At 41.4% G+C, this 24,387-nt stretch overlaps 1 protein-coding gene across 1 annotated transcript; it reads right to left on the minus strand.

The window, feature by feature from the left end:
• Positions 1 to 5,249: 5,249 nt before the first annotated feature.
• LOC123743472 (nephrocan) lies at positions 5,250 to 22,609 on the minus strand. The gene is made up of 4 exons (XM_082976859.1): positions 22,451 to 22,609; positions 21,720 to 21,803; positions 7,629 to 8,484; positions 5,250 to 7,322 (listed from the first exon to the last, which is right to left on the minus strand). The coding sequence occupies exons 3-4, from the start codon at positions 7,757 to 7,759 to the stop codon at positions 7,058 to 7,060; spliced, it is 396 nt and encodes a 131-aa protein (XP_082832985.1). The 5' UTR covers positions 7,760 to 8,484; positions 21,720 to 21,803; positions 22,451 to 22,609; the 3' UTR covers positions 5,250 to 7,057.
• Between the last annotated feature and the right edge of the window lie 1,778 nt (positions 22,610 to 24,387).

Raw genomic sequence — 24,387 nt, forward strand, 5'->3', positions numbered from 1 at the left:
ACCCGGAGATAACCGTAGCTCAGTCGAGCTCAGTGATTGGACGATTCAGCAAACATGAAATCACGCGAGATCTAGGGTTGGACTTTCTATCGCAACCTAGATTATTATTTTAATGTTTTTATTATTGGAACAATAATAACAATATTACACATCAAAACAGGGACATTCGTGTGAATACAATGGAAAAAATATGAAATAATAGAACACCAAGCGACCCCCCCCCCCCAAAAAAAATATTAATCATTCATATGTGACAAGGCAATGAGACATTAACAGACATTCAGAGACATGACTTCTAATAGTTTTTCTACTTTTTGAGTTTCACAAGTTTGAGAGATTTATAAAATTGTAACAGTTCAATGAAAAAAATATATAAATAAGGAATTTTTCCACCCCATTTACATTTGTGAATATAATATTTGGCCAAGAGAATAATAATCTTAATAAAATCGTTATGTTCGGAATTACAAGGATAAGCTTATAATGCCATTTAACGTCATCAAAAGTAAACATAGGTAATTCTGGAGATTATATACACAACCATTCATGAATTTCAATCCATAGTTTACTAGAATGGCGGCATGAAAAAAAAAAATGCTGTATAGATTCTGAATCAGAGGAACAAAAACACAAGGAATTTTGTCAAAATTGAGTCTTTTGTGCAAGAAATCATTAACATGGTAGATGGAAGAAAATATTTTAAAATGAGTTTCTTTAACTAATAATATAATTGGAGAAGTAAGGTTAAAGGTAGTCACTTTTGACCATAGCATGAGTTGGTCACTTCCATAGCAATATATTGAATTACAATCACCAAAAATTACTTAATTAACTGCCAATCGTATCCACTTATTGTTGAATTTTTTTATCCAAAAGATTCAAGTCATTAATTTTTTAACTTTGAAAAGAGAGGACAACCTCATAATATAACAAAGTGTTCTTAATAAGTCCTAGTATAGGAAGTGGAATTGCTTTGCAAACCTTCATATATTCTCTCTGAGTAATATTAACCTGAAATTTACCAATGAATTCATCAAACGGCAAAAACTCCCCAGTGTTGTCTACCAAATCACAGACAACCTAGAGGTAATGTGCAGGATTAGTACCCTAGAAGTGCAAGTATGTCTGTGTATTCTTACTTATACCTATTTACTAATGTACACTGCTCAAAAAAATAAAGGGAACACTTAAACAACACAATGTAACTCCAAGTCAATCACACTTCTGTGAAATCAAACTGGCCACTTAGGAAGCAACACTGATTGACAATAAATTTCACATGCTGTTGTGCAAATGGAATAGACAACAGGTGGAAATTATAGGCAATTAGCAAGACACCCGCAATAAAGGAGTGGTTCTGCAGGTGGTGACCACAGACCACTTCTCAGTTCCTATGCTTCCTGGCTGATGTTTTGGTCACTTTTGAATGCTGGCGGTGCTTTCACTCTAGTGGTAGCATGAGACGGAGTCTACAACCCACACAAGTGGCTCAGGTAGTGCAGCTCATCCAGGATGGCACATCAATGCGAGCTGTGGCAAGAAGGTTTGCTGTGTCTGTCAGCGTAGTGTCCAGAGCATGGAGGCGCTACAAGGAGACAGGCCAGTACATCAGGAGACGTGGAGGAGGCCGTAGGAGGGCAACAACCCAGCAGCAGGACCGCTACCTCCGCCTTTCTGCAAGGAGGAGCAGGAGGAGCACTGCCAGAGCCCTGCAAAATGACCTCCAGCAGGCCACAAATGTGCATGTGTCTGCTCAAACGGTCAGAAACAGACTCCATGAGGGTGGTATGAGGGCCCGACGTCCACAGGTGGGGGTTGTGCTTACAGCCCAACACCGTGCAGGACGTTTGGCATTTGCCAGAGAACACCAAGATTGGCAAATTCGCCACTGGCGCCCTGTGCTCTTCACAGATGAAAGCAGGTTCACACTGAGCACGTGACAGACGTGACAGAGTCTGGAGACGCCGTGGAGAATGTTCTGCTGCCTGCAACATCCTCCAGCATGACCGGTTTGGCGGTGGGTCAGTCATGGTGTGGGGTGGCATTTCTTTGGGGGGCCGCACAGCCCTCCATGTGCTCGCCAGAGGTAGCCTGACTGCCATTAAGTACCGAGATGAGATCCTAAGACCCCTTGTGAGACCATATGCTGGTGCGGTTGGGCCTGGGTTCCTCCTAATGCAAGACAACGCTAGACCTCATGTGGCTGGAGTGTGTCAGCAGTTCCTGCAAGAGGAAGGCATTGATGCTATGGACTGGCCCGCCTGTTCCCCAGACCTGAATCCAATTGAGCACATCTGGGACATTATGTCTCGCTCCATCCACCAACGCCACGTTGCACCACAGACTGTCCAGGAGTTGGCGGATGCTTTAGTCCAGGTCTGGGAGGAGATCCGTCAGGAGATCACCCGCCACCTCATCAGGAGCATGCCCAGGCGTTGTAGGGAGGTCATACAAGCACGTGGAGGCCACACACACTACTAAACCTCATTTTGACTTATTTTAAGGACATTACATCAAAGTTGGATCAGCCTGTAGTGTGGTTTTCCACTTTAATTTTGGGTGTGACTCCAAATCCAGACCTCCATGGGTTGATAAATTGGATTTCCATTGATTATTTTTGCGTGTTTTTGTTGTCAGCACATTCAACTATGTAAAGAAAAAAGTATTTAATACGATAATTTCTTGCATTCAGATCTAGGATGTGTTGTTTAAGTGTTCCCTTTATTTGTTTGAGCAGTATATATTGCAGTAGCTGTTAATACAATAGTTCAATGTTTTTTTACATAGGCTACACAGCTAAAAGTAACTTCCTTATGTTAGGTTCTATTATTAGAGTAAGAACTCAACGGACACCGTGAAAGCTTAAACCAAGATTATTCATCCCAGAGGGTCAATACAGCTGCATTATTTTTAATTATCCACCTTTATTTAACCAGGTAGGCTAGTTGAGAACAAGTTCTCATTTACAACTGTGACTTGGCCAAGATAAAGCAAAGCAGTGAGACACAAACAACAACACATGGAATAAACAAGCGTACAGTCAATAACACAATAGAAAAAAGAAAGTCTATATACAGTGTGTGCAAATGGCGTGAGGAGGTAAGGCAATAAATAGGCCATAGTAGCAAGTAATTACAATTTAGCAAATTAACACTGGAGTGATCGATGTGCAGATGATGATGTGCAAGTAGAGATACTGGTGTGCAAAAGAGCAGCAAAGTAAATAAAAACAATATGGGGATGAGGTAGGTAGATTGGATGGGCTATTTACAGATGGGCTATGTACAGCTGCAGCGATCGGTTAGCTGCTCAGATAGCTGATGTTTAAAGTTAGTGAGGGAAATATAAGTCTCCAGCTTCAACGATTTTTGCAATTCGTTCCAGTCATTTGCAGCAGAGAACTGGAAGGAAAAACGGCCAAAGGAACGGGTGGGTGTTGTTATCGTGACCAGTGAGCTGAGATAAGGCGGAGCTTTACCTCGCAAAGAGTTATAGATGACCTGGAGCCAGTGGGTCTGGCGACGAATATGTAGTGAGGGCCAGCTGACTAGAGCCTACAGGTCGCAGTGGTGGGTGGTATATGGGGCTTTGGTGACAAAACGGATGGCACTGTGATAGACTGCACCCAGTTTGCTGAGTAGAGTGTTGGAGGCTATTTTGTAAATGACATCGCCGAAGTCAAGGATCGGTAGGATAGTCAGTTTTACTAGGGTATGTTTGGCAGCGTGAGTGAAGGAGGCTTTGTTGCGAAATAGAAAAACGATTCTAGATTTAATTTTGGATTGGAGATGTTTAACATGAGTCTGGAAGGAGAGTTTACAGTCTAGCCAGACACCTAGGTATTTGTAGTTGTCCACATATTCTAAGTCAGAACCGTCCAGAGTAGTGATGCTAGTCGGGCGGGCAGGTGTGGGCACCGAACGGTTGAAAAGCATACATTTAGTTTTACTAGAGTTTAAGAGCAGTTGGAGGCCACGGAAGGAGTGTTGTATGGCATTGAAGCTAATTTGCAGGTTTGTTAACACAGTGTCCAAAGAAGGGCCAGATATATACGTAATGGTGTCATCTGCGTAGAGGTGGATGAGGGAATCACCCGCAGCAAGAGCAACATCATTGATATATACAGAGAAAAGAGTCGGCCGAGAATTGAACCCCGTGGTACCCCCATAGAGACTGCCAGAGGTCCGGACAACAGGCCCTCCGATTTGACACACTAAACTCTGTCTGAGAAGTAGTTGGTGAACCAGGCGAGGCAGTCATTTGAGAATCCAAGGTTGTTGAGTCTGGCGATAAGAATACAGTGATTGAAAGAGTCGAAAAGCTTGGCCAGGTCGATGAAGACGGCTGCACAGTACAATCTTTTATTGATGGCGGTTATGATATCGTTTAGTACCTTGAGTGTGGCTGAGGTGCACCCGTGACCAGCTCGGAAACTGGATTGCACAGCGGAGAAGGTACGGTGGAATTCAAAATGGTCAGTGATCTGTTTATTAACTTGGCTTTCAAAGACTTTAGAAAGGCAGGGCAGGATGGATATAGGTCTATAACAGTTTGGGTCTAGAGTGTCACCCCCTTTGAAGAGGGGGATGACCGCAGCAGCTTTCCAATCTTTAGGGATCTCGGACAATACGAAAGAGAGGTTGAACAGACTGGTAATAGAGGTTGCAACAATGCGGCAGATCATTTTAGAAAGAGAGCGTCCAGATTGTCTAGCCCAGCTGATTTGTACGGGTCTAGGTTTTGTAGCTCTTTCAGAACATCTGCTATCTGGATTTGGGTGAAGAAGAAGCTGGGGAGGCCTGGGCAAGTAGGTGCAGGGGGTGCGGAGCTGTTGCCCGGGGTTGGGGTAGCCAAGAGGAAAGCATGGCCAGCCGTAGAGAAATGCTTATTGAAATTCTCGATTATTATGGATTTATCGGTGGTGACAGTGTTTCCTAGCCTCAGTGCAGTGGGCAGCTGGGAGGAGGTGCTCTTGTTCTCCATGGACTTTACAGTGTCCCCAAACTTTTTGGGGTTAGAGCTACAGGATGCAAATTTTTGTTTGAAATGCTAGCCTTTGCTTTCCTGACTGACTGCGTGTATTGGTTCCTGACTTCCTTCAACAATTGCACATCGCGGGGACTATTCAATGCTATTGCAGTCCACCACATGATGTTTTTATACTGGTCGAGGGTAGTCGGGTCTGGAGTGAACCAAGGGCTATATGTCACGGGTGTCGTTGGGTTGTAATGACCAAAACGCAGCAGGAATGTGGATGCTTATCTTGAATATTTATTAAACACAGAGAGCACGGAAAAAATAACAAAACGAAGAACGACAAAAGACAGTTTAACAGGCTATACTCACAACAGCAGTGCTAAAGACAACTACCCACAAAATCCCCAGGTGAAAACAAGCATCTAATATATGACTCCCAATCAGGAACAACGACGTACAGCTGTTCCTGATCGGGAGCCACACAAATCACACAGAAATAGACAGACTAGAAAACCATAGAAAACCAACACTAGAACATATACTCAAACCCCAGACTACATAAACCAAACACCCCTTTAATAATACACACAACCCTAACCATACAAAACAAATACCCTTCTGCCACGTTCTGACCAAATTATAATACAATTACTCCCTCTGCTGGTCAGGACGTGACACTATATCTGTTCTTAGTTCAACATTTTTTGAAAGGGGCATGCTTATTTAAGATGGTGAGGAAATTACTTTTAAAGAACGATCAGGCATCCTCGACTGACGGGAAGAGGTCGATATCCTTCAGGGATACCCGGGCTAGGTCGATTAGAAAGGCCTGCTCGCAGAAGTGTTTTAGGGAGCGTTTGACAGTGATGAGGGGTGGTTGTTTGATCGCGAACCCATAGCGGATGCAGGCAATGATTGCTGAGATCCTGATTGAAAACAGCAGAGGTGTATTTGGAGGGCAAGTTGGTCAGGTTAATATCTATGAGGGTGCCCATGTTTACGAATTTAGGGTTGTACCTGGTGGGTTCCTTGATAATTTGTGTGAGATTGAGGGCATCTATCTTAGATTGCAGGACTGCCAGGTGTTAAGCATATCCCAGTTTAGGTCAGCTAACAGAACGAACTCTGAAGATAGATGAGGGCAATCAATTCACATTTGGTGTCCAGGGCACAGCTGGGAGCTGTCTATAACAGGCGGCAACAGTGAGAGACTTATTTCTGGAGAGATACATTTTTTTAATTAAAAGCTCGAATTGTTTGGGCATAGACCTGGAAAGTATGACAGAACTTTGCAAGCTATCTCTGCAGTAGATTGCAACTCCTCCCTCTTTGGCAGTTCCATCTTGACGGAAAATGTTGTAGTTGGGGATGGAAATCTCAGAATTTTTGGTGGCCTTCCTAAGCCAGGATTCAGACACGGCAAGGACATCAGGGTTGGCGGAGTGTGCTAAAGCAGTGAGTAAAACAAACTTAGGGAGGAGGCTTCTGATGTTAACATGCATGAAACCAAGGCTTTTCAGTTACAGAACTCAATAAATGAGAGTGCCTGGGGACACGCAAACGCATTAGACAAAGACATGGTTTCACCCGTGGTAGTATACATACCCCACTTTGGTTGGAGTCTCCTCCTTATCGCTAAACATTGTGTAATTTTTGCAAGGCGGGGAGCTGAGTGATATTGGCCTTAAACAGTTCCTCCCCTTATAAGGACTGCCACATGTGACCGTTTTCCCTGCACTCAGCCCCTCCCAAGTGTCATTATGGCACCCCTCATGTCTCCTTTATAACTAATGATTAATAATAGTTAAAGCTCAGAAACCAAACCTATCACTTAGTAGTCAATACCAAACTACACTAATACATGTTAAAACATTCAAAAGACAAAACATACCCAGCATGTTCTGCTAAACATGAAATGCCCCTTTTACATCTATTTTTTCCAGCTAGGAATCATAATCATATTACTGCTCAGTGTTGGTCTGCTCCACTTGGTCCTCAGGTGTGGTTTCCTTGAAGTACTCCTCACACTTGTCTTGGGCCATCAGGTACGCTCTCCAGCTGTCCCATGGCACAGTAACTGCTAATTACACAGCTTATCAGAGATCTCCATCCTCCTGGCCAGCAGGGTCCTCTTGACCCTCAGGAGCTCACAGCTGCAGTTCCAGGGGTCCAAGTAGAGGGTCCTCAGCCGGGGAAACAGGTCCAGGGTGATCTGGGGGAGGAAGGTCAGCTTGTTCATCCGGAGGTTCAACACCTGCAGACACTTCAGGGACCTCAACTCCTGCTCTTGGATGTCCTCAATGCAGTTCCCTTTCAAGTCCGGATGGAAAAGACACTCTGGAAGCCTGCCAGGGAGACATGTCAACAGAACAAAAGGCTAAAGGAGGTGAGTCAAATGAATCTACATTTAAGAAGTGTTTATCTATTGCCTTTTGGTTTTATACTCTAATTTGTTTACCCAAAGACCTAGAATGTGGTTAGGCCACTATTCTACCAATGTATTAGTAATACTTAAGTGAATGTACAACACATCTATAATGTTATTCAACTGTGGTGTATCACTTAGTGTATTTAATTGATTCATGAATATTATTACAATCGTTAGTCTATAACATGCTACTATATATCAAAGGGGTGAAATACATACATACCCATCTGGAATGGAGGATAAGAGGTTCCATTCCAGTGCCAGGTTGGTTAAGTGAACGCTGTTACTCAAAGCATTAGCTTCGAAGTTCCAAATGGTGTTATTCTCCAGGAAGAGATGCTTCAGCTGTTTCATTCCAGGCAGGTGGTGGAAGGTGACTTCCTGGATGGAGTTCTGACTGCAGTCTCTCCAGTTTGGGGCTCAGTCTACTGGAAAGCACCCTCAGACGGTTTCCTGGTAGCTCCAGCACTGTGAGATTGGGAAAGCGAAGGCCTTACTGTCCTAAGAAACCAACCTATTGTAGGATGCAGATAGAGATCTCTCGGTTCCTCAGTGCTCGTATTTGGTTCCTGTCCAAGTTCAGGTAGGACACGGCGTGAGGGAGATTGTGTGGGAATCTTGATAGGAGGTTCCCTGGCAAATGCAGCGTCATCAGGGACTGTACTAACGTGAAAAAGACTGAGGCAAAAGAGGGGATTTTGTTGTTCCCCAACCTAAACAGATTCAGTCGGAGGAGTCTCGGAGCATCTTGCACCATCTCAATTTTATTTCCATCCAGGTAAAGGCCCTCCAAGGGTGTTTAGCAGGTTGGTGATATGGTTGTTCTGAAGATCAAGCAGATGTAGTTTACTCAGCCCCTCAAAGACTGATTCCTGGAGGCCTTTGATTCTGTTGTGGCCCACGTTGAGGGTCTCCAGGCTTGGTGGGAGACCACAGAGGATCTGACGCAGTTTGTTCTTCTATAGATCCAGACTTCTTAGTGCCCCCTGAGCCCTGAAAGCATTGGCCTCCACCACCTTCACTCCACAGGATGAAAGGATCACTTCCTCCAGCCCTGTCAGGCCAGATATGTCTCTACCCTGGAAAGGACAAACATATCAAGAGAAGTATGAACTAGTGTGCACCATTTATACAAACAATATGCTATTGATCATTCAGTGCATGAAAACCTGCTCCAGAGCGCTCAGGACCTTAGACAGGGGCGAAGGTTCACCTTCCAACAGGACAACGACCCTAAGCACACAACCAAGACAAAGCAGGAGTGGCTTCGTGACAAGTCTTTGAATGTCCTTCAGTGGCCCAGCCAGAGCCCAGACTTGAACCTGATCGAACATCTCTGGAGAGACCTAAAAATAGCTGTGCAACGATGCTCCCCATCCAACCTGACGGAGCTTGAAAGGATCTGCAGAGAAGAATGGGAGAAACTCCCTAAATGCGGTGGCACAAAATGGCAGGGTTTTGCTGAATAAACCAGGTGTGTGTGTGTCAAGGCTTGGCCCCTCACTGGCCAGTCAGAATGTGTTCCATGTCTAAATACTGTATTTTGTAGCTTCAAGTTGTGTTTATGTATTGCCTTGGAATCAACTCCAATTCCAATGTTGGTCCGTTATAGTTTGTTAAACAGCTTACAGAAACAAAATAAACAAAATGTAGACCCATCCCATCTTTGCTAAATATGTTAACTTGAACCTGTTTTCAGTCAACATTGTTCTAAGGTATGGCTTTAATGTGGAAATATACAGTGCATTCAGAAAGTATTCAGACCCCTTCACGATTTCACATTGTTACACTCCAGCCTTATTCTAAAATTGATGAAATATTTTTTTCCCCCTCATCAATCTACTCACAATATCCCATAATGACAAAGCAAAAACAGGTTTTAGAAATGTTTTCAAATGTATAAAAACTTTAAAACTGAAAGTCTTCTTGGGTATGATGCTACAAGCTTGGCACACTTGTATTAGGCAGCACTGTGGTGATCATTTCTGGTTGTGAAAATAGCAACAATGTTTCTGACACCCCCCCCAAACCTCTAGCGCTACCGCCAGCGCTTAGGTTGACCATTGCGTTAGGTTTGTTAATGATTACAAATAATGTGACCCTCCCCTGGACAAAAATTTTAAACACTAAAATACTTTATACCCAGCAAACTTTCAACATTTCACATAGTTTTGTGGTCTTGGCTGTACGTTGTCACATTGTCCAACTAGATTATTTTTGTGTCATTTTACTACGATTTGCTTACTTCAAATGAGAGGTTTTTGGCTGAGAGCCTTGATACATTTTATTTATTTTCTCAATACCTGTTATATGACTGGAAATATAAGTTTATACATCTACAAGTGGTGCTTTTCAAATGTTCATCTTATTTTGTTATGCTTGATTCACTAACACAGAACACTACTTTAAAGGGCGGGACTGCACTCTCAGGCATACTGTGCGAAGAAAACGTTCTATTTAGGCTTGTACCTTGTTTGGGGAGGTATTGTCTGGGGTGGGGGGAGGAAGCAGGTTGTATTGTTCAGTTCTAATGTTGTCATTCTGTCTTCTTTTCAGTTTCTTTTTCTGTACTTTTTCCAAATATCTTACACCGCACATTATTACTCTGAGACAAGTTATCCTGGGATTTGGGGGTATTCATTGCTTTTCCATTCTATGCTCTAATGACAGGGTTGTATAACGGGAGTGCTCAGGGTGGCAAAGATCATACCATCAAGTACATTTTGTGGAACATCAAAGGGACTAACAACCCTATGAAACATAAGAGGGTCCTGACACATTTGAAGGGTTTGAACGCAAATTTAGCATATCTACAAGAGACTCACCTGAGGACTTGTGAGCACTTTAGGATTCGCAAGGAATGGGTTGGTCTATTGTTCCACTCTAACTTTCATAGTTAAAAAAGAGGTGCTGCCATTTTGGTTGATAAATCTACTCCCTTTGTAACTTCTGAGGTTATTGCTGATCCTAAAGGGACAATACGTCATAAACTCAGCAAAAAAAGAAACGTCCTCTCACTGTCAACTGCGTTTATTTTCAGCAAACTTAACATGAGTAAATATTTGTATGAACATAACAAGATTCAACAACTGAGACAAAAATTGAACAAGTTCCACAGACATGTGACTAAGAAAAATGGAATAATGTGTCCCTGAACAAAGGGGGGGTAAAAAATCTAAAGTAACAGTCAGTATCTGGTGTGGCCACCAGGTGCATTAAGTACTGCAGTGCATCTCCTCCTCATGGACTGCACCAGATTTGCCAGTTCTTGCTGTGACATGTTACCCCACTCTTCCACCAAGGCACCTGCAAGTTCCTGGACATATCTGGGGGAAATAGCCCTAGCCCTCACCCTCTGATCCAACAGGTCCCAGCCATGCTCAATGGGATTGAGATCCGGGCTCTTCGCTGGCCATGGCAGAACACTGACATCCCTGTCTTGCAGGAAATCACGCACAGAAAGAGCAGTATGGCTGGTGGCATTGTCATGCTGGAGGATCATGTCAGGATGAGCCTGCAGGAAGGGTACCACATGAGGGAGGAGGATGTCTTCCCTGTAACGCACAGCGTTGAGATTGCCTGCCATGACAACAAGCTCACTCCGATGATGCTGTGACACACCGCCCCAGACCATGACGGACCTCCACCTCCAAATCGATCCCACTCTAGAGTACAGGCCTCGGTGTAGTGCTCATTCCTTAGACGATAAACACGAATCCGACCATCACCCCTGGTGAGACAAAACTGCGACTCGTCAGTGAAGAGCACTTTTTGCTAGTCCTGTCTGGTCCAGTGATGGTGGGTTTGTGCCCATAGGCGACGTTGTTGCCGGTGATGTCTGGTGAGGACCTGCCTTACAACAGGCCTACAAGCCCTCAGTCCAGCCTCTCTCAGCCCATTGCGGACAGTCTGAGCACTGATGGAGGGATTGTGCGTTCCTGGTGTAACTCGGGCAGTTGTTGTTGCCATCCTGTACCTGTCCCGCAGGTGTGATGTTCGGATGTACCGATCCTGTGTTGTTACACGTGGTCTGCCACTGCGAGGACGATCAGCTGTCCGTCCTGTCTCCCTGTAGCGCTGTCTTGGGCGTCTCACAGTACGGACATTGCAATTTATTGCCCTGGCCACATCTGCAGTCCTCATGCCTCCTTGCAGCATGCCTAAGGCACATTCATGCAGATGAGCAGGGACCCTGGGCATCTTTGTTTTGGTGTTTTTCAGAGTCAGTAGAAAGGCCTCTTTAGTGTCCTACGTTTTCATAACTGTGACCTTAATTGCCTACCGTCTGTAAGCTGTTAGTGTCTTAACAACCGTTCCACAGGTGCATGTTCATTAATTGTTTATGGTTCATTGAACAAGCATGAGAAACAGTGTTGAAACCCTTTACAATGAAGATCTGTGAAGTTATTTGGATTTTTAGAAATTATCTTTGAAAGACAGGGTCCTGAAAAAGGGACATTTATTTTTTTGCTGAGTTTAGTAACTGGAAAACTGTTTTCTACCTCTATTGTTTTGGCTAGTGTTTATGCTCCCAATTGGGATGACACAAGTTTAATTTCTACCTTTTTATCTGCTATACCTAATTTAGATTCCCATTCGTTGATTTTAGGGGGTTATTTCAACTGTACAATGTCCCCAGTTCTTGATAAGTCCTTACGAAGAACTACAGGCGCATCGAAATGAGCCCTACTTATTCAATCTTTTCTTCAGAAATGTTTGTCAGGCTTAGCGTTTCCTACACCCTACACATAGACAGTATTCATTTTTTTCTCATGTTCATCAAACATACTCCAGCATTGATTACTTATTTTTGGACAGAAAACTTCTGCCTTACCTTCGGATGTGTATTTATGAGAGTATTGTTATATCTGACCATTCACCATTAGTGCTTGAGCTAGAGTTTCCCCAGCAACATCCTATATGTTATCAATGGCATCTTAACTCCATTTTACTCTCAGATAAGGAGTTTGTCAATTTCATTTCTTCTGAAATCATCTTGTTCCTAGAAATGAATTCAACACCAGGTATGTCCTGCTCTTCCATTTGGGAGTCCCACAAAGCATACCTACGTGGCCAAATTATTTCTTATACAGCCAACAAAAACAAAGCTCGCTCTAAGCGGCTTTGAAACCTGAGAGAAGCCATAGCTACATTGGATGAGAAGTACAGTGCATTCGGAAAGTATTCAGACCCCTTGACTTTTTCCAAATTTTGTTACGTTATAGACTTATTCTAAAATGGATTTTTTTTTTTATCCCTCATCAATCTACACACAAAACCCAATAATGACTAAGAAAAAACTGTTTTTTGGACATTTTTGCTAATGTATTAAAAAACAACAGATATGACATTCACATAAGTACTCAGACCCTTAACTCAGTACTTTGATAAGCAACCTTTGGCAGCGATTACAGTCTTGAGTCTTCTTGGGTATGACGCTACAAACTTGGCACACCTGTAATTTGGGGAGTTTCTCCCATTCTTCTCTGCAGATCCTCACAAGCTTTGTCAGCTTGGATGGGGAGCATCGTTACACAGCTATTTTCAGATCAATCCAGAGATGTTAGATCGGGTTCAAGTCCGGGCTCTGGCAGGGCGACTCAAGGACATTCAGAAACTTGTCCTGAAGCCACTCCTGCTTTGTCTTGGCTGTGTGCTTAGGGTCATTGCCCTGTTGGAAGGTGAATCATCGCCCCAGTCTGAGGTCCGTAGTGCTCTGGAGCAACGTTTTCATCAAGGATCTATTAGTGCTTTGCTCTGTTCATCTTTCCCTTGATCCTGACTAGTTTCCCAGTCCCTGCCGCTGAAAAACAACTCCACAGCATGATGCTGCCACCACTATGCTTCACCGTAGGGAAAGTGCCAGGTTTCCTCCAGATGTGATGCTTGGCATTCAGGCCAAAGAGTACAATCTTGGTTTCCTCAGACCAGAGAATCTTGTTTCTCGTGGTCTGGGTCCTTTAGGTGCCTTTTGGCAAACTCCAAGCGGGCTGTCATCTGCCTTTTACTGAGGAGTGGCTTCCGTGTGAGTGCTGCAGATTGTTGTGCTTCTGGAAGGTTCTCCCAACTCCACAGAGGAACTCTGGAGCTCTGTCATAGTGACCATCGGGTTTTTGGTCACCTCCCTTACCAAGGCCCTTCTCCCCTGATTGCTTAGTTTGGCCGGGCGGCCAGCTCTAGGAATAGTCTTGGTGGTTCCAAACTTCTTCCATTTAAGGATGATGGAGGCCACAACAAAAAGGGTGTTCGATTAATATAAATACTGTGACTTTTCATTTTCATTAGATTGAATCAATGTTGGTTATCTTTTCATGTGTGAGATTTTGTTTTATGTCTTAATTCTTAATGTTATGACTCAGAGCAGAAATGGTGAGTAAAATGAATGAAGAAAGTACAATTATTATTTTATTTTACTATTCTAACACTAGATCTTCATAGGCCTTGTTTAAACTAAATACAATTTTATAGAATGCACAAGTCTGTATTGTTGTAGTTTGTAAAGTTCTAGGGCACCAATGTCTCATAAGGACAAATGTACAATAGTACTTTTTCCAAGGTTTCAGTAGAGAGGTGAGTACACTTCACCATTCAAGACTTGTGCTAAATCAATATCCAATTTTCAGACCACAATTTATACTATCTCTTTTAATAAAAATAAAGGTTGATGTTTTCTTTCCAATGGTCTCGCTCAAGGTTCCATTTAATTTTTATAATACAAAAGCCAATCCGTTTTGTATGTTAATTCCACAACACAAAATTAATTGTATGCAATGGTCTGTTGTTTTATTTGTTTGGACAGATTGTAAGAATTTGTTTATATATTTAGATGTTGACCCAGGAGAAACTGATTAACTTGTTCACTTGTTAAGTTGTTTACAAATCTCTTCCCCAACATTTTGACCTGTTTTTGTGTGGCTTAATTCGTGTGAAAAGACAAACATTTTTGTGCGACTTCATTCATGTGAAAATACATTTTTTGGGGGCAAACTTCGGAACAATATTTTGAAAGTTATTAGAGCAATGCATGATGGTGTTCTGGGATTAGGGTATTTAATTCATTTCAGACACACTTTTTGTGTGTCCCAAAATGTGTCCTACGTTGATTTATATATATAAACAACCCAATATTGTTCATCAACCATGTTGTCACCGAAATAATTATAATATACGTGTTTTTTTTTTTACATTTAACCTTTATTTAACTTAACAGTTAAGAACAAATTCTTATTTACAATGACAGCCTACCAGGGAACAGTGGCTTAACTGCCTTGCTCAGGGGCAGAACAACAGATTTTTACCTAGGTCAGCTTGAGGATTCCATCCAGCAACCTTTCGGTTACTGGCCCAACTCTCTAACTAGGCTAACTGCCGCCCCAAATTAATGGGTTGGATGTTATTAATGCCTATAATGTTTTCTATGCTTGTTTTCACTTAATACTTTGGGATACAGGTATATTTTTAGTGTAGGCAACAGTAGGCCTACACAATTTTCTTCATAATGCATTTAATACCAGGCTCCACTTTTTCGTGTACATTACACCATTTCTTTCATCATGCATTTTATACAAGGCTATGCCGAGTTTTATGAGGGTTGCCAGATTGGAGAAAAATACTGGTTTTGATATCGATAAAGGTATTTGACTGGCGAATGGGGATACATTTTTATGATGGGAAATTATAATACACACCATAATACACACACACAAACACTTACACAAACTCACTTTGTTTGTACTCATGTTATAGCCAACTCTTGACTTTTGTATCTAGTTGTCATATATTCATTATCATTAACTCACTAAATGTTTGTAGTTTGCATGTCTCAGTAATGATTAATGGTTAAATAGATTTAGCTTTTGGATATATTTGGCATTTTTATACATATTCTGTATTTCCACTGAAGAAAGCATTACTTAATCAACACACTACTGTAAATAAATGGACACTACCTGTTATATAATGGGAATTGCTCTCAGTAAATAAATGGTGAGAAATACTCAGACTGAAGCCATTCAGCCATGGGTTTCACAGCCCTATAATATTGTTAATAATAATACATTGATATCAGCTTAAAAAATCCTTTGTTTACAACCTATAGGGTATAACATGTTTGGAATAGTGGGATAGGAGAGTCTGAAATGAATTAAATACCCCAACCTAAGCTATTTTCAATGTCACCAGCAATTTCCAGTGAGAAATGCTCAGTTTGAAGCCATTTGGCTATGGGTTTCACAGCCCTATAATAATGATACATGTTATATCCCCTTAAAAAGGGTTTATTTACAACTTATTGGGTATAAGATGTTGGGAAAAGTTGTATAGGATAGTCTGACATATAACCCCTAACTTGAGTATAGTCTTCGCCAATGAGAACCAAGAGGGGCCTAGCTTCGTCCTTCCTGACTGGGAAAGGCCTTGTTTCTAGGCCGTGGAAAATCCTACATCCATCTCATTAGATCAGAACAGGATGGATCAACAGTGATTCATATTACTGGTTTGCATTCTAAAAAAAGGGATAGTTGTGTTTTACAGCATAACACTTACATTATTTGTCTACTCATATGATGTGGATCATTGTCAGGTTATTAGATATATAAGCTTCTGTAACAAAACAACACCATGGTTATAATAACACTTTAACAGGTAGTTTGTAAATGTGTAGAATGTGTTTGCTATGGGTCCACACAGGTAAGTTAACTTATGTAAATTAAACAGTCACAGAGGATTTTCTTCTGAATAACTGGTCCGAGCATAGCACTTTCCATTCAGCTTCAGGCAACTTGGATGTAAAGGCTTGATCACACCTGTAGTGACTACTTCTATCCGTCACGCCCATTGTTGCTTATCCATTGTTCACTAGATATATCAATGTAATTACACCCAACACAATGTTGAAAAACAGAATGCTTCCCACCACTAGATCACAGAACTAGACTTGGGCTGGACGTGATCCCAACGCTGCCATCAATGTAGCAGAAGAAAGTGAACGCTGCAACAGGGACTCTAACCAGGGCTCATACGTGGCAAAGTGAACTCTAATGGCCGTTGCCATGAAAACCTAGTAGGCCTCTGGGCAGAGGCAGTAGGCCTACAGTGCTGGCTATGCCTTGCTAGTTGTTACAATGACTAAGTTTATAACATGATTGACACAACATAATAATCATCATGAAACAGCCTTGGAAGTGCCATACTGTCGGTGGAAGCCAACATTATTCATTATTTTACATTAGCCTGTTTAACTGGATTGATATGGCTTAATTGATCATAGTCCAGACTCGTTATAGTTCCAATTACCATGCAGTTGCACCGGGGGAATTGAAACCAAACAGATCTTCTGTATCCCCACATTTATTGATTAATTCATTTCCCATCATGAAAATGTATCCCCATTACCCAATCAAATACCTTCATCGATACCACAAAAAAAACAGACAAATACAGCTTTTTATTCCAATCTGGCCCCATAAAATCTGAAATAGCACCATTATCCCAAAATATTAAGTGAAAAAAGCATAGAAAACAGCATTAGCATTAATAATATAAAAAAATAAAAAAACATAAGGCTACTATTATATTACAAGTATTTCAGTGACAACCTGGTTTATTAACAAAATCTGGTTGATAACACTTTTTTTTAATATACACTACCGTTCAAAAGTTTGGGGTCGCTTAATTAAAAATGTCCTTGTTTTTGAAAGAAAAGCAATTTTTTTGTCCATTAAAATAACATAAAATTGATCAGAAATACAGTGTAGACATTGTTAATGTTGTAAATGACTATTGTAGCTGGAAACGGCTGATTTTTAATGGAATATCTACATAGGCATACAGAGGCCCATTATCAGCAACAATCACTCCTGTGTTCCAATGGCACGTTGTGTCAGCTAATCCAAGTTTATCATTTTAAAAGGCTAATTGATCATTAGTAATTATGTTAGCACATCTGAAAACTGTTGTTCTAATTAAGGAAGCAATAAAACTGGCCTTTAGACTAGTTGAGTATCTGGAGCATCAGCATTTGTGGGTTTGATTACAGGCTCAAAATGGCCAGAAACAAAGAACTTTCTTCTGAAACTCGTCAATCTATTCTTGTTCGGAGAAATGAAGGCTATTCCATGCAAGATATTGCCAAGAAACTGAAGATCTCATTCAACGCTGTGTACTACTCCCTTCACAGAACAGCGCAAACTGGCTCTAACCAGAATAGAAAGAGGAGAGGGAGGCCCTGGTGCACAACTGAGCAAGAGGACAAGTACATTAGAGTGTCTAGTTTGAGAAACAGATGCCTCACAAGTCTTCAACTGTCAGCTTCATTAAATAGTACACACAAAACACCAGTCTCAATGTCAACAGTGAAGAGGCGACTCCGGGATGCTGGTCTTCTAGGCAGAGTTGCAAAGAAAAAGCCATATCTCAGACTGGCCAATAAAAAGAAAAGATTAAGATGGGCAAAAGAACACAGACACTGGACAGAGGAAGATTGGAAAAAAAGTGTTATTGACAGACAAATCTAAGTTTGAGGTGTTCGGATCACAAAGAAGAACCTTTGTGAGACGCAGAAAAAATGAAAAGATGCTGGAGGAGTGCTTGACGCCATCTGTCAGGACAATGACCCAAAGCACAGCTCCAAACTATGCAATAACTATTTAGGGAAGAAGCAGTCAGCTGGTATTCTGTTTATAATGGAGTGGCCAGTACAGTCACCGGATATCAACCATATTGAGCTGTTGTGGGAGCAGCTTGACCGTATGGTACGTAAGAAGTGTCCATCAAGCCAATCCAACTTGTGGGAGGTGCTTCAGGAAGCATGGGGTGAAATCTCTTCAGATTACCTCAACAAATTGACAACTAGAATGCCAAAGGTCTGCAAATGGAGGATCGTTTGACAAAAGCAAAGTTTGAAGGACACAATTATTATTTCTATTAAAAATCATTATTTATAACCTTGTCAACATCTTAACTATATTTCCTATTCATTTTGCAACTCATTTCATGTATGTGTTCATGGAAAACAAGGACATTTCTAAGTGACCCCAAACCTTTGAACGGTAGTGTATGTAAATAAGGTATTTCTGTTTTTTTTTTAAATACATTTGAAAACATTTCTAAACCTGTTTTCACTTTGTCATTATGTGCGTTTGTGTGTAGATTGATGAGGAACTTGTTTTATTGAATCCATTTTAGAATTAGGCTGTAACGTAACAAAATGTGGAAAAGGTAAAGGGGTCTGAATATTTTCCGAATGCACTGTATGCTACAGATCCTTCCTCTGACCTATATAAAGAACGGCAGCTACTCCAATCTGATATTGACGAGCTCTCTACCAGACAAGCTGAACAATTACTCTTACAAGCTTGGTCCAGAGTGTGTGAGCAAGGCAACAAGGCCAGTAAACTCCTTCCACATCAGATCCGTGAATCTGAGGCCTCACATTTAATACCACAAAACAGGACCCTGTCTGGTGCTAACACAGTTATACATAACAAGATCAATAATCAGTTTTTTTTTAATTACTCTGCGCTGTACAACTTTGAATCTCCTCAAGACCCTTTGTTGATTGATTCGTTCTTCGATGGTCTGAATAGGCTTTCAATTGATACAGACTTTCATGACGGTTTAGAAGAAGAATTTACACTTGAGGAGATTGCAACTGTAGTGTCCGCAATAAAAAGTGGTAAATCACCGGGTCCGGACAGTTTTCCAAACTAATTTTAGAGGACCGAACGTTTTCCGGTCTGCTTTACACATTCCTGTCTGCTTTACACATTCCTGTCTCGATTATTTGCACAGAACCTTGATAATCAAAGCTACCGCCTAGTCTTTATCAGGCTTTAATTTCATTACTATTAAAGGAAAGCAAGGACCCCCTGGAATGTGGATTTTATCGCCCAATCTCGCTTTTAAATTGTGATCACAAAATCCTAGCCAAGCTCTAAGCTATCCGTATGGAGGGCTTGCTGCACCAAGTAATGCACTGTGACCAGACTGGCTTTATGAGAAATAGGCATTTGTTTTTCAATATAAGACGCCTTATGAATATCCTGTACTCACCAGCGTCGGGGGACCCGGAGGTGCTGGTCTCGCTCAATGCAGAAAAAGCTTTTGACCGCTTTGAGTGGGACTACCTAACAGCCGCCCTTTATAGATTTGGCTTTGGTCCCAAATTCATTGCGTGGGTAAAGATGTTTTATTTCTCTCCCATGGCTTCGGTACGGACTAATAACTTGTCCTCTGATTATTTTCCCTTGGACTGGATCCAGACAGGGTTGTCCACTCTCCACCTTGTTGTTTGCTTTGGCTATCGAGCCCCTCGCCGTCGCACTGCGCTCTAATGATGCCATTCAAGGTATACTCAGGGCGGGCTTAGAGCAGAAAGTGTCACTATATGCGGACAACCTCCTTTTGTTTATCACCAACCCTGATACCTCATTACCACATGCCTTATCTATTCGTAAGCAGTTTGGATCAATCTCAGGGTACAAGCTGAATCTAGGCAAGAGTGAGCTTTTTCCTGTAAATCAGGCTGCTTTAAAGTGCTCTTTTACAAGCTTTCAGGTTAGGATTGTCCGGGATCAATTCACTTACTTGGGAGTTAAAAATTACAAAATATTGTTGCTCTAGCAGATGGTTTGAAACAATTTTTTACTTTTTGGAAGTCTCTACCTCTTTCTCTTATTGGAAGGGTTAATGTCGTTAAAATGAATGTTTTGCCCAATTTGTAATTTTTATTTCAATGTTTACCCATTTTTATTCCAAAATCTTTTTTTAATTCACTGGATCAAACATGAACGTATTTAATTTGAGATGGCAGGATACCACAGATTGGTTAAAAACATTTACAGAAGCCTAAAATATTGGGTGGTTTAGCTCTACCAAATGTTCAGACATACTATTGGGCTGCTAATTTCAGAGCCCTTTTGTACTGGCTATAGACTGATCCTACTCATCCAAGACCACTCTGGGTCCAGATCGAGTCTGAATCATGTAAACCTGCTGCACTTTCCTCTGTGTTGTGCTCTTCTCTCCCAAGGTCCCTAGGCAAAAGGTGTGTCAACCCAACTGTAAAGTAGTCTTAGAATTTGGAATCAGTTCCGTTTAGCCTTAGAGGCTTTTCTCTATCAGGTCCAATCAATCAGAACATTTTATTTCCTCCATCTTTAAATGATGGGGCATTTGGCTTCTGGCACTCACTAGGCCTCTGTTCACTAGCCCAATTATTATTTGATGATATATACATTTGCCTTTTTTGCTCATCTACAGGAAAATTTCAACCTCCCCAAATCCCACTTCTTCAGCTATCTCCAGACTAGGAACTTAGCACCAGAATTTCTCAATAGGCCTGTGAGCACAGCTATAGAGAACATTTTTTTTAGATGAACAAGCTTCCTAAGGGTGCAATTTCAGATATATAGGCAATCATTAATGACTTACAGAATCCTTCTTTGTTGGTTTTAAAAACTCGATGGGAAAAGGATTTGGGGCAGGAATTTGGGGAAGACACCTGGGAATCTGTGCTGCACAGGGTGCATTCTTCCTCTTTTAGCACCAGATACCACCTCATTCAGTTCAAGGTGGTTCACCATATCCACTGGTCCAGGGCTAGACAAAGAATATTCTCTGATTTTGATTCTACTTGTGTTCGATGCAAAACGGAACCAGCCACACTGTTTCATATGTTTTGGGAATATAATAAACTGGTTTCTGGGAATTAATATTTAAATATTTCTCTGATATATATGACACTGTTATAGATCCGTCTCACCTTACAGCACATTTTGGAGTACTGCCCATAGGCACCCCCCTGTCAAGACTTCAGTCGGACACTGTTGCTTATGCAACTCTTTTACCTAGATGGCTAATACCCCAGAACTGGAAGATGGCGGTTCCCCATTTTATAAATATTGGGTGGGAGATCTGTTTTGCTGTCTGAAATTAGAAAAAATGTAATTCAATCAGGGGCGAAAATCTGATATCCACTTTGGAGGGGACAATTACATGACATTTTCTCAAGAGCAATTCCTGAGGGGGACACCAAAAGTAGTGCTGTAACACATAGCCTACATTGTAATATGGTAAATGTATATTGAGGAACCAAAGAAATAAGGTGTTTGCCGTACTCCTAACTACCGGTACCCAAAACTACACAACTAATCACAACAGCAATACCATTGCCTTTAACAAATCTTAGTTCAGTCACCAGTTTAAGTTGAGAGTGGGGGTATCCATGGCATTTTCCAATTATGTTCCTATTTTACAAGTCAAAAAAATGGAGAACCTTTCATAATGTTGCCAAGCAAAGACTCAACAAACTTACCTGAGACTCCCTGTCTCTGCCAGTCTGTCCCTGCATATCTGTCCCCAACTCTGCTGTCTGTGTGCCATCTGTTGCCTGCTCTGCCTAATGACATCATTGTGAAACATTTCCATTAGAATTTCATTTCTTTCTTATGAACATTTTATCAACTAGTCTTTGAGATATTAGGCTACTAGGGTTCTTACTATGCGTTTTGGTGTATTGAAAAATACTCTGATGTCCGTCTTTTATTTTTCTGCCATTTTTCTACCTGGCTGGCTGGCTGGCTGGCTACACACACAGTGTGTAGGTTATTTACAGTAGGAGATGGGCTTCTATCATCTTCAATCATTCTACATGGGCTTCGATCTAAAAGGTAGCTAGCAAATGTGAAACGGATTAAAATGACAAGAGTTGACAGCTGTATGAGTTCACCATTTACACAACATATGCTGCAACCTTTTATAATTTTAATAGTTTGTTTCATATTGGCTGGCTTCCAACAATAGCTGAATTTGCAAAGCTAGCGAGCACCAATTCAGTTTCAGTGGTGTTTGCTATAATCTTTGCTACCCGGGTTAAATAAAGGTGAAATAAAATAAATAAATAAAAGTTCCCTTGCGACAATTTAGCTTTTGCAACGAGACCATTAAATATATTTAAGACAATGGTTGAAGAGAGTGTAGTTCTGTTCAGTTTGGACTTCAGTTTATCGCTAACCTTATCACAGGGACTTTGAAGCACTAACTTACATCATCTGCATGCTGATTCCATCTTTGACGACGCCACATAAATGGAATAGGTACTAGCTAGCTTAATAGTTAATATTTGCGCGCTAGCTCTGCATATTCAGCTACTGTGTGTGCGCGCGATTGACTGGATGAACCTCACGGCAGTTACGTAGCAAGCTAAGGAACTGGCAGTGGATCAAACCATTGTGAGGCAAAGGGCGGGGGGGGGTCGCAGTCTTTTGAAACTTAAAAACGCGCTATTAAGTGTCTATAATCAGCACAATTGCTTTCATTGCGTATTATTAATATTATCTAAATTACATAGTTATGTTTCAGTGATATATTGGGGGGGACAAATCATATTTTTCCCAGGATGGGGGGGTCGTGTCCCCCCCGGGATTTCTGCCCCTGAATTCAATACATGTGGGAACTCCAAACTGTTTAATGATGCTTGGGCTCCATTCCGGTCTTACTCTTTACAGTCCACACTCTGATGGCATTCTTATTAAAAAAAATACATCTGTATTTGACAGCCCTCTGATTTACTGGTTGGAGAAGCATTTCTTTGTGTTTTTTGGGGAGAACATTGAGGTTGGTGATGTGCCTATTGATTCTTATTGAATGTGACTTGTGGATGCCTTATTCTTCTTGCCCTGTCAGAGCCTAAAATGTGAGCTTGTTTTGCCCCGTTCTTTTTTTTTTACACTTACATTGTATAATTTTTATTTATTTTTTAAGCTACTTTTTTTTTTTTTATGGTCAGTCTGTGTGTGAATGGTTGCATTTCTCCACCCCTATCCCTCGTCTGTTTACAGGAACAATGGCGAAGTGACCGCTCTGTTCCTATATTAACTACAGATTCCCCTTTAACCTTTGTACCCTTCTGCCCAGTGTGTTTAACTTGTCTAAAGTACGGTATCTTTATAGTTATTCAGTTGAAGTCAGAAGTTTACATACACTGTAGCCAAATACATTTAAACTCAGTTTCTGGCTTTTAATCCTAGTATGAATTCCCTGTCTTAGGTCAGTTAGGATCACCACTTTATTTTAAGAATGTGAAATGTCAGAATAATAGTAGAGAGAATGATTTATTTCAGCTTTTATTTCTTTCATCACATTCCCAGTGGGTCAGAAGTTTACATACACTCAATTAGTATTTGGTAGCATTGCCTATAAATTGTTTAACTTGGGTCAAATGTTTTGGGTAGCCTTCCACAAGCTTCCCACAATAAGTTGGGTGAATTTTGGCCCATTCCTCCAGACAGAGCTGGTGTAACTGAGTCAGGTTTGTAGGCCTCCTTGCTCACACACGCTTTTTCAGTTCTGCCCAGAAATTTTCTGTAGGATTGAGGTCAGGGCTTTGTGATGGCCACTCCAATACCTTGACTTTGTTGTCCTTAAGCCATTTTGCCACAACTTTGGAAATATGCTTGGGGGCATTGTCCATTTGGAAGACCCATTTGCGACCAAGCTTTATCTTCCTGACTGATGTTTTGAGATGTTACTTCAATATATCCACATAATGTTTCTCCCTCATGATGCCATCTTTTTTGTGAAGTGCACCAGACCCTCCTGCAGCAAAGCACCCCCACCACATGATGCTGCACCCCCGTGCTTCACGGTTGGGATGGTTTTCTTCGGCTTGCAAGCCTCCCCCTTTTTCCTCCAAACATAATGATGGTCATTATGGCCAAACAGTTCTATTTTTGTTTCATCAGACCAGAGGACATTTCTCCAAAAAGTACGATCTTTGTCCTGATGGGGTCAAATTGGGGTCATGATAGGGGCTTTAAGGGGTGGATCAGCTTAATATTGCGGAAAGAATGTTGCTTCCATCAATGTAATTGTCTGCATCATTTCCAATCCCCCATATATTTTCGGGGTAAATATATATATATCCATACACATACACGCATGCATACATATACACATATATACATACACATACCTACATAGAC

This window comes from Salmo salar, chromosome 06 (genome assembly GCF_965601325.2).
Source record: "Salmo salar chromosome 06, fSalSal1, whole genome shotgun sequence".
Lineage (NCBI taxonomy): Eukaryota > Metazoa > Chordata > Actinopteri > Salmoniformes > Salmonidae > Salmo > Salmo salar.

Coding starts and splice junctions, on each gene's coding strand:
- LOC123743472 (XM_082976859.1), bottom strand. CDS start 7,759: ATGAAACAGCTGAAGCATCTCTTCCTGGAGAATAACACCATTTGGAAC. Junction 7,323..7,628: donor TTATCCTCCATTCCAGATGG/GTATGTATGTAT, acceptor TCTCCCTGGCAG/GCTTCCAGAGTGTCTTTTCC.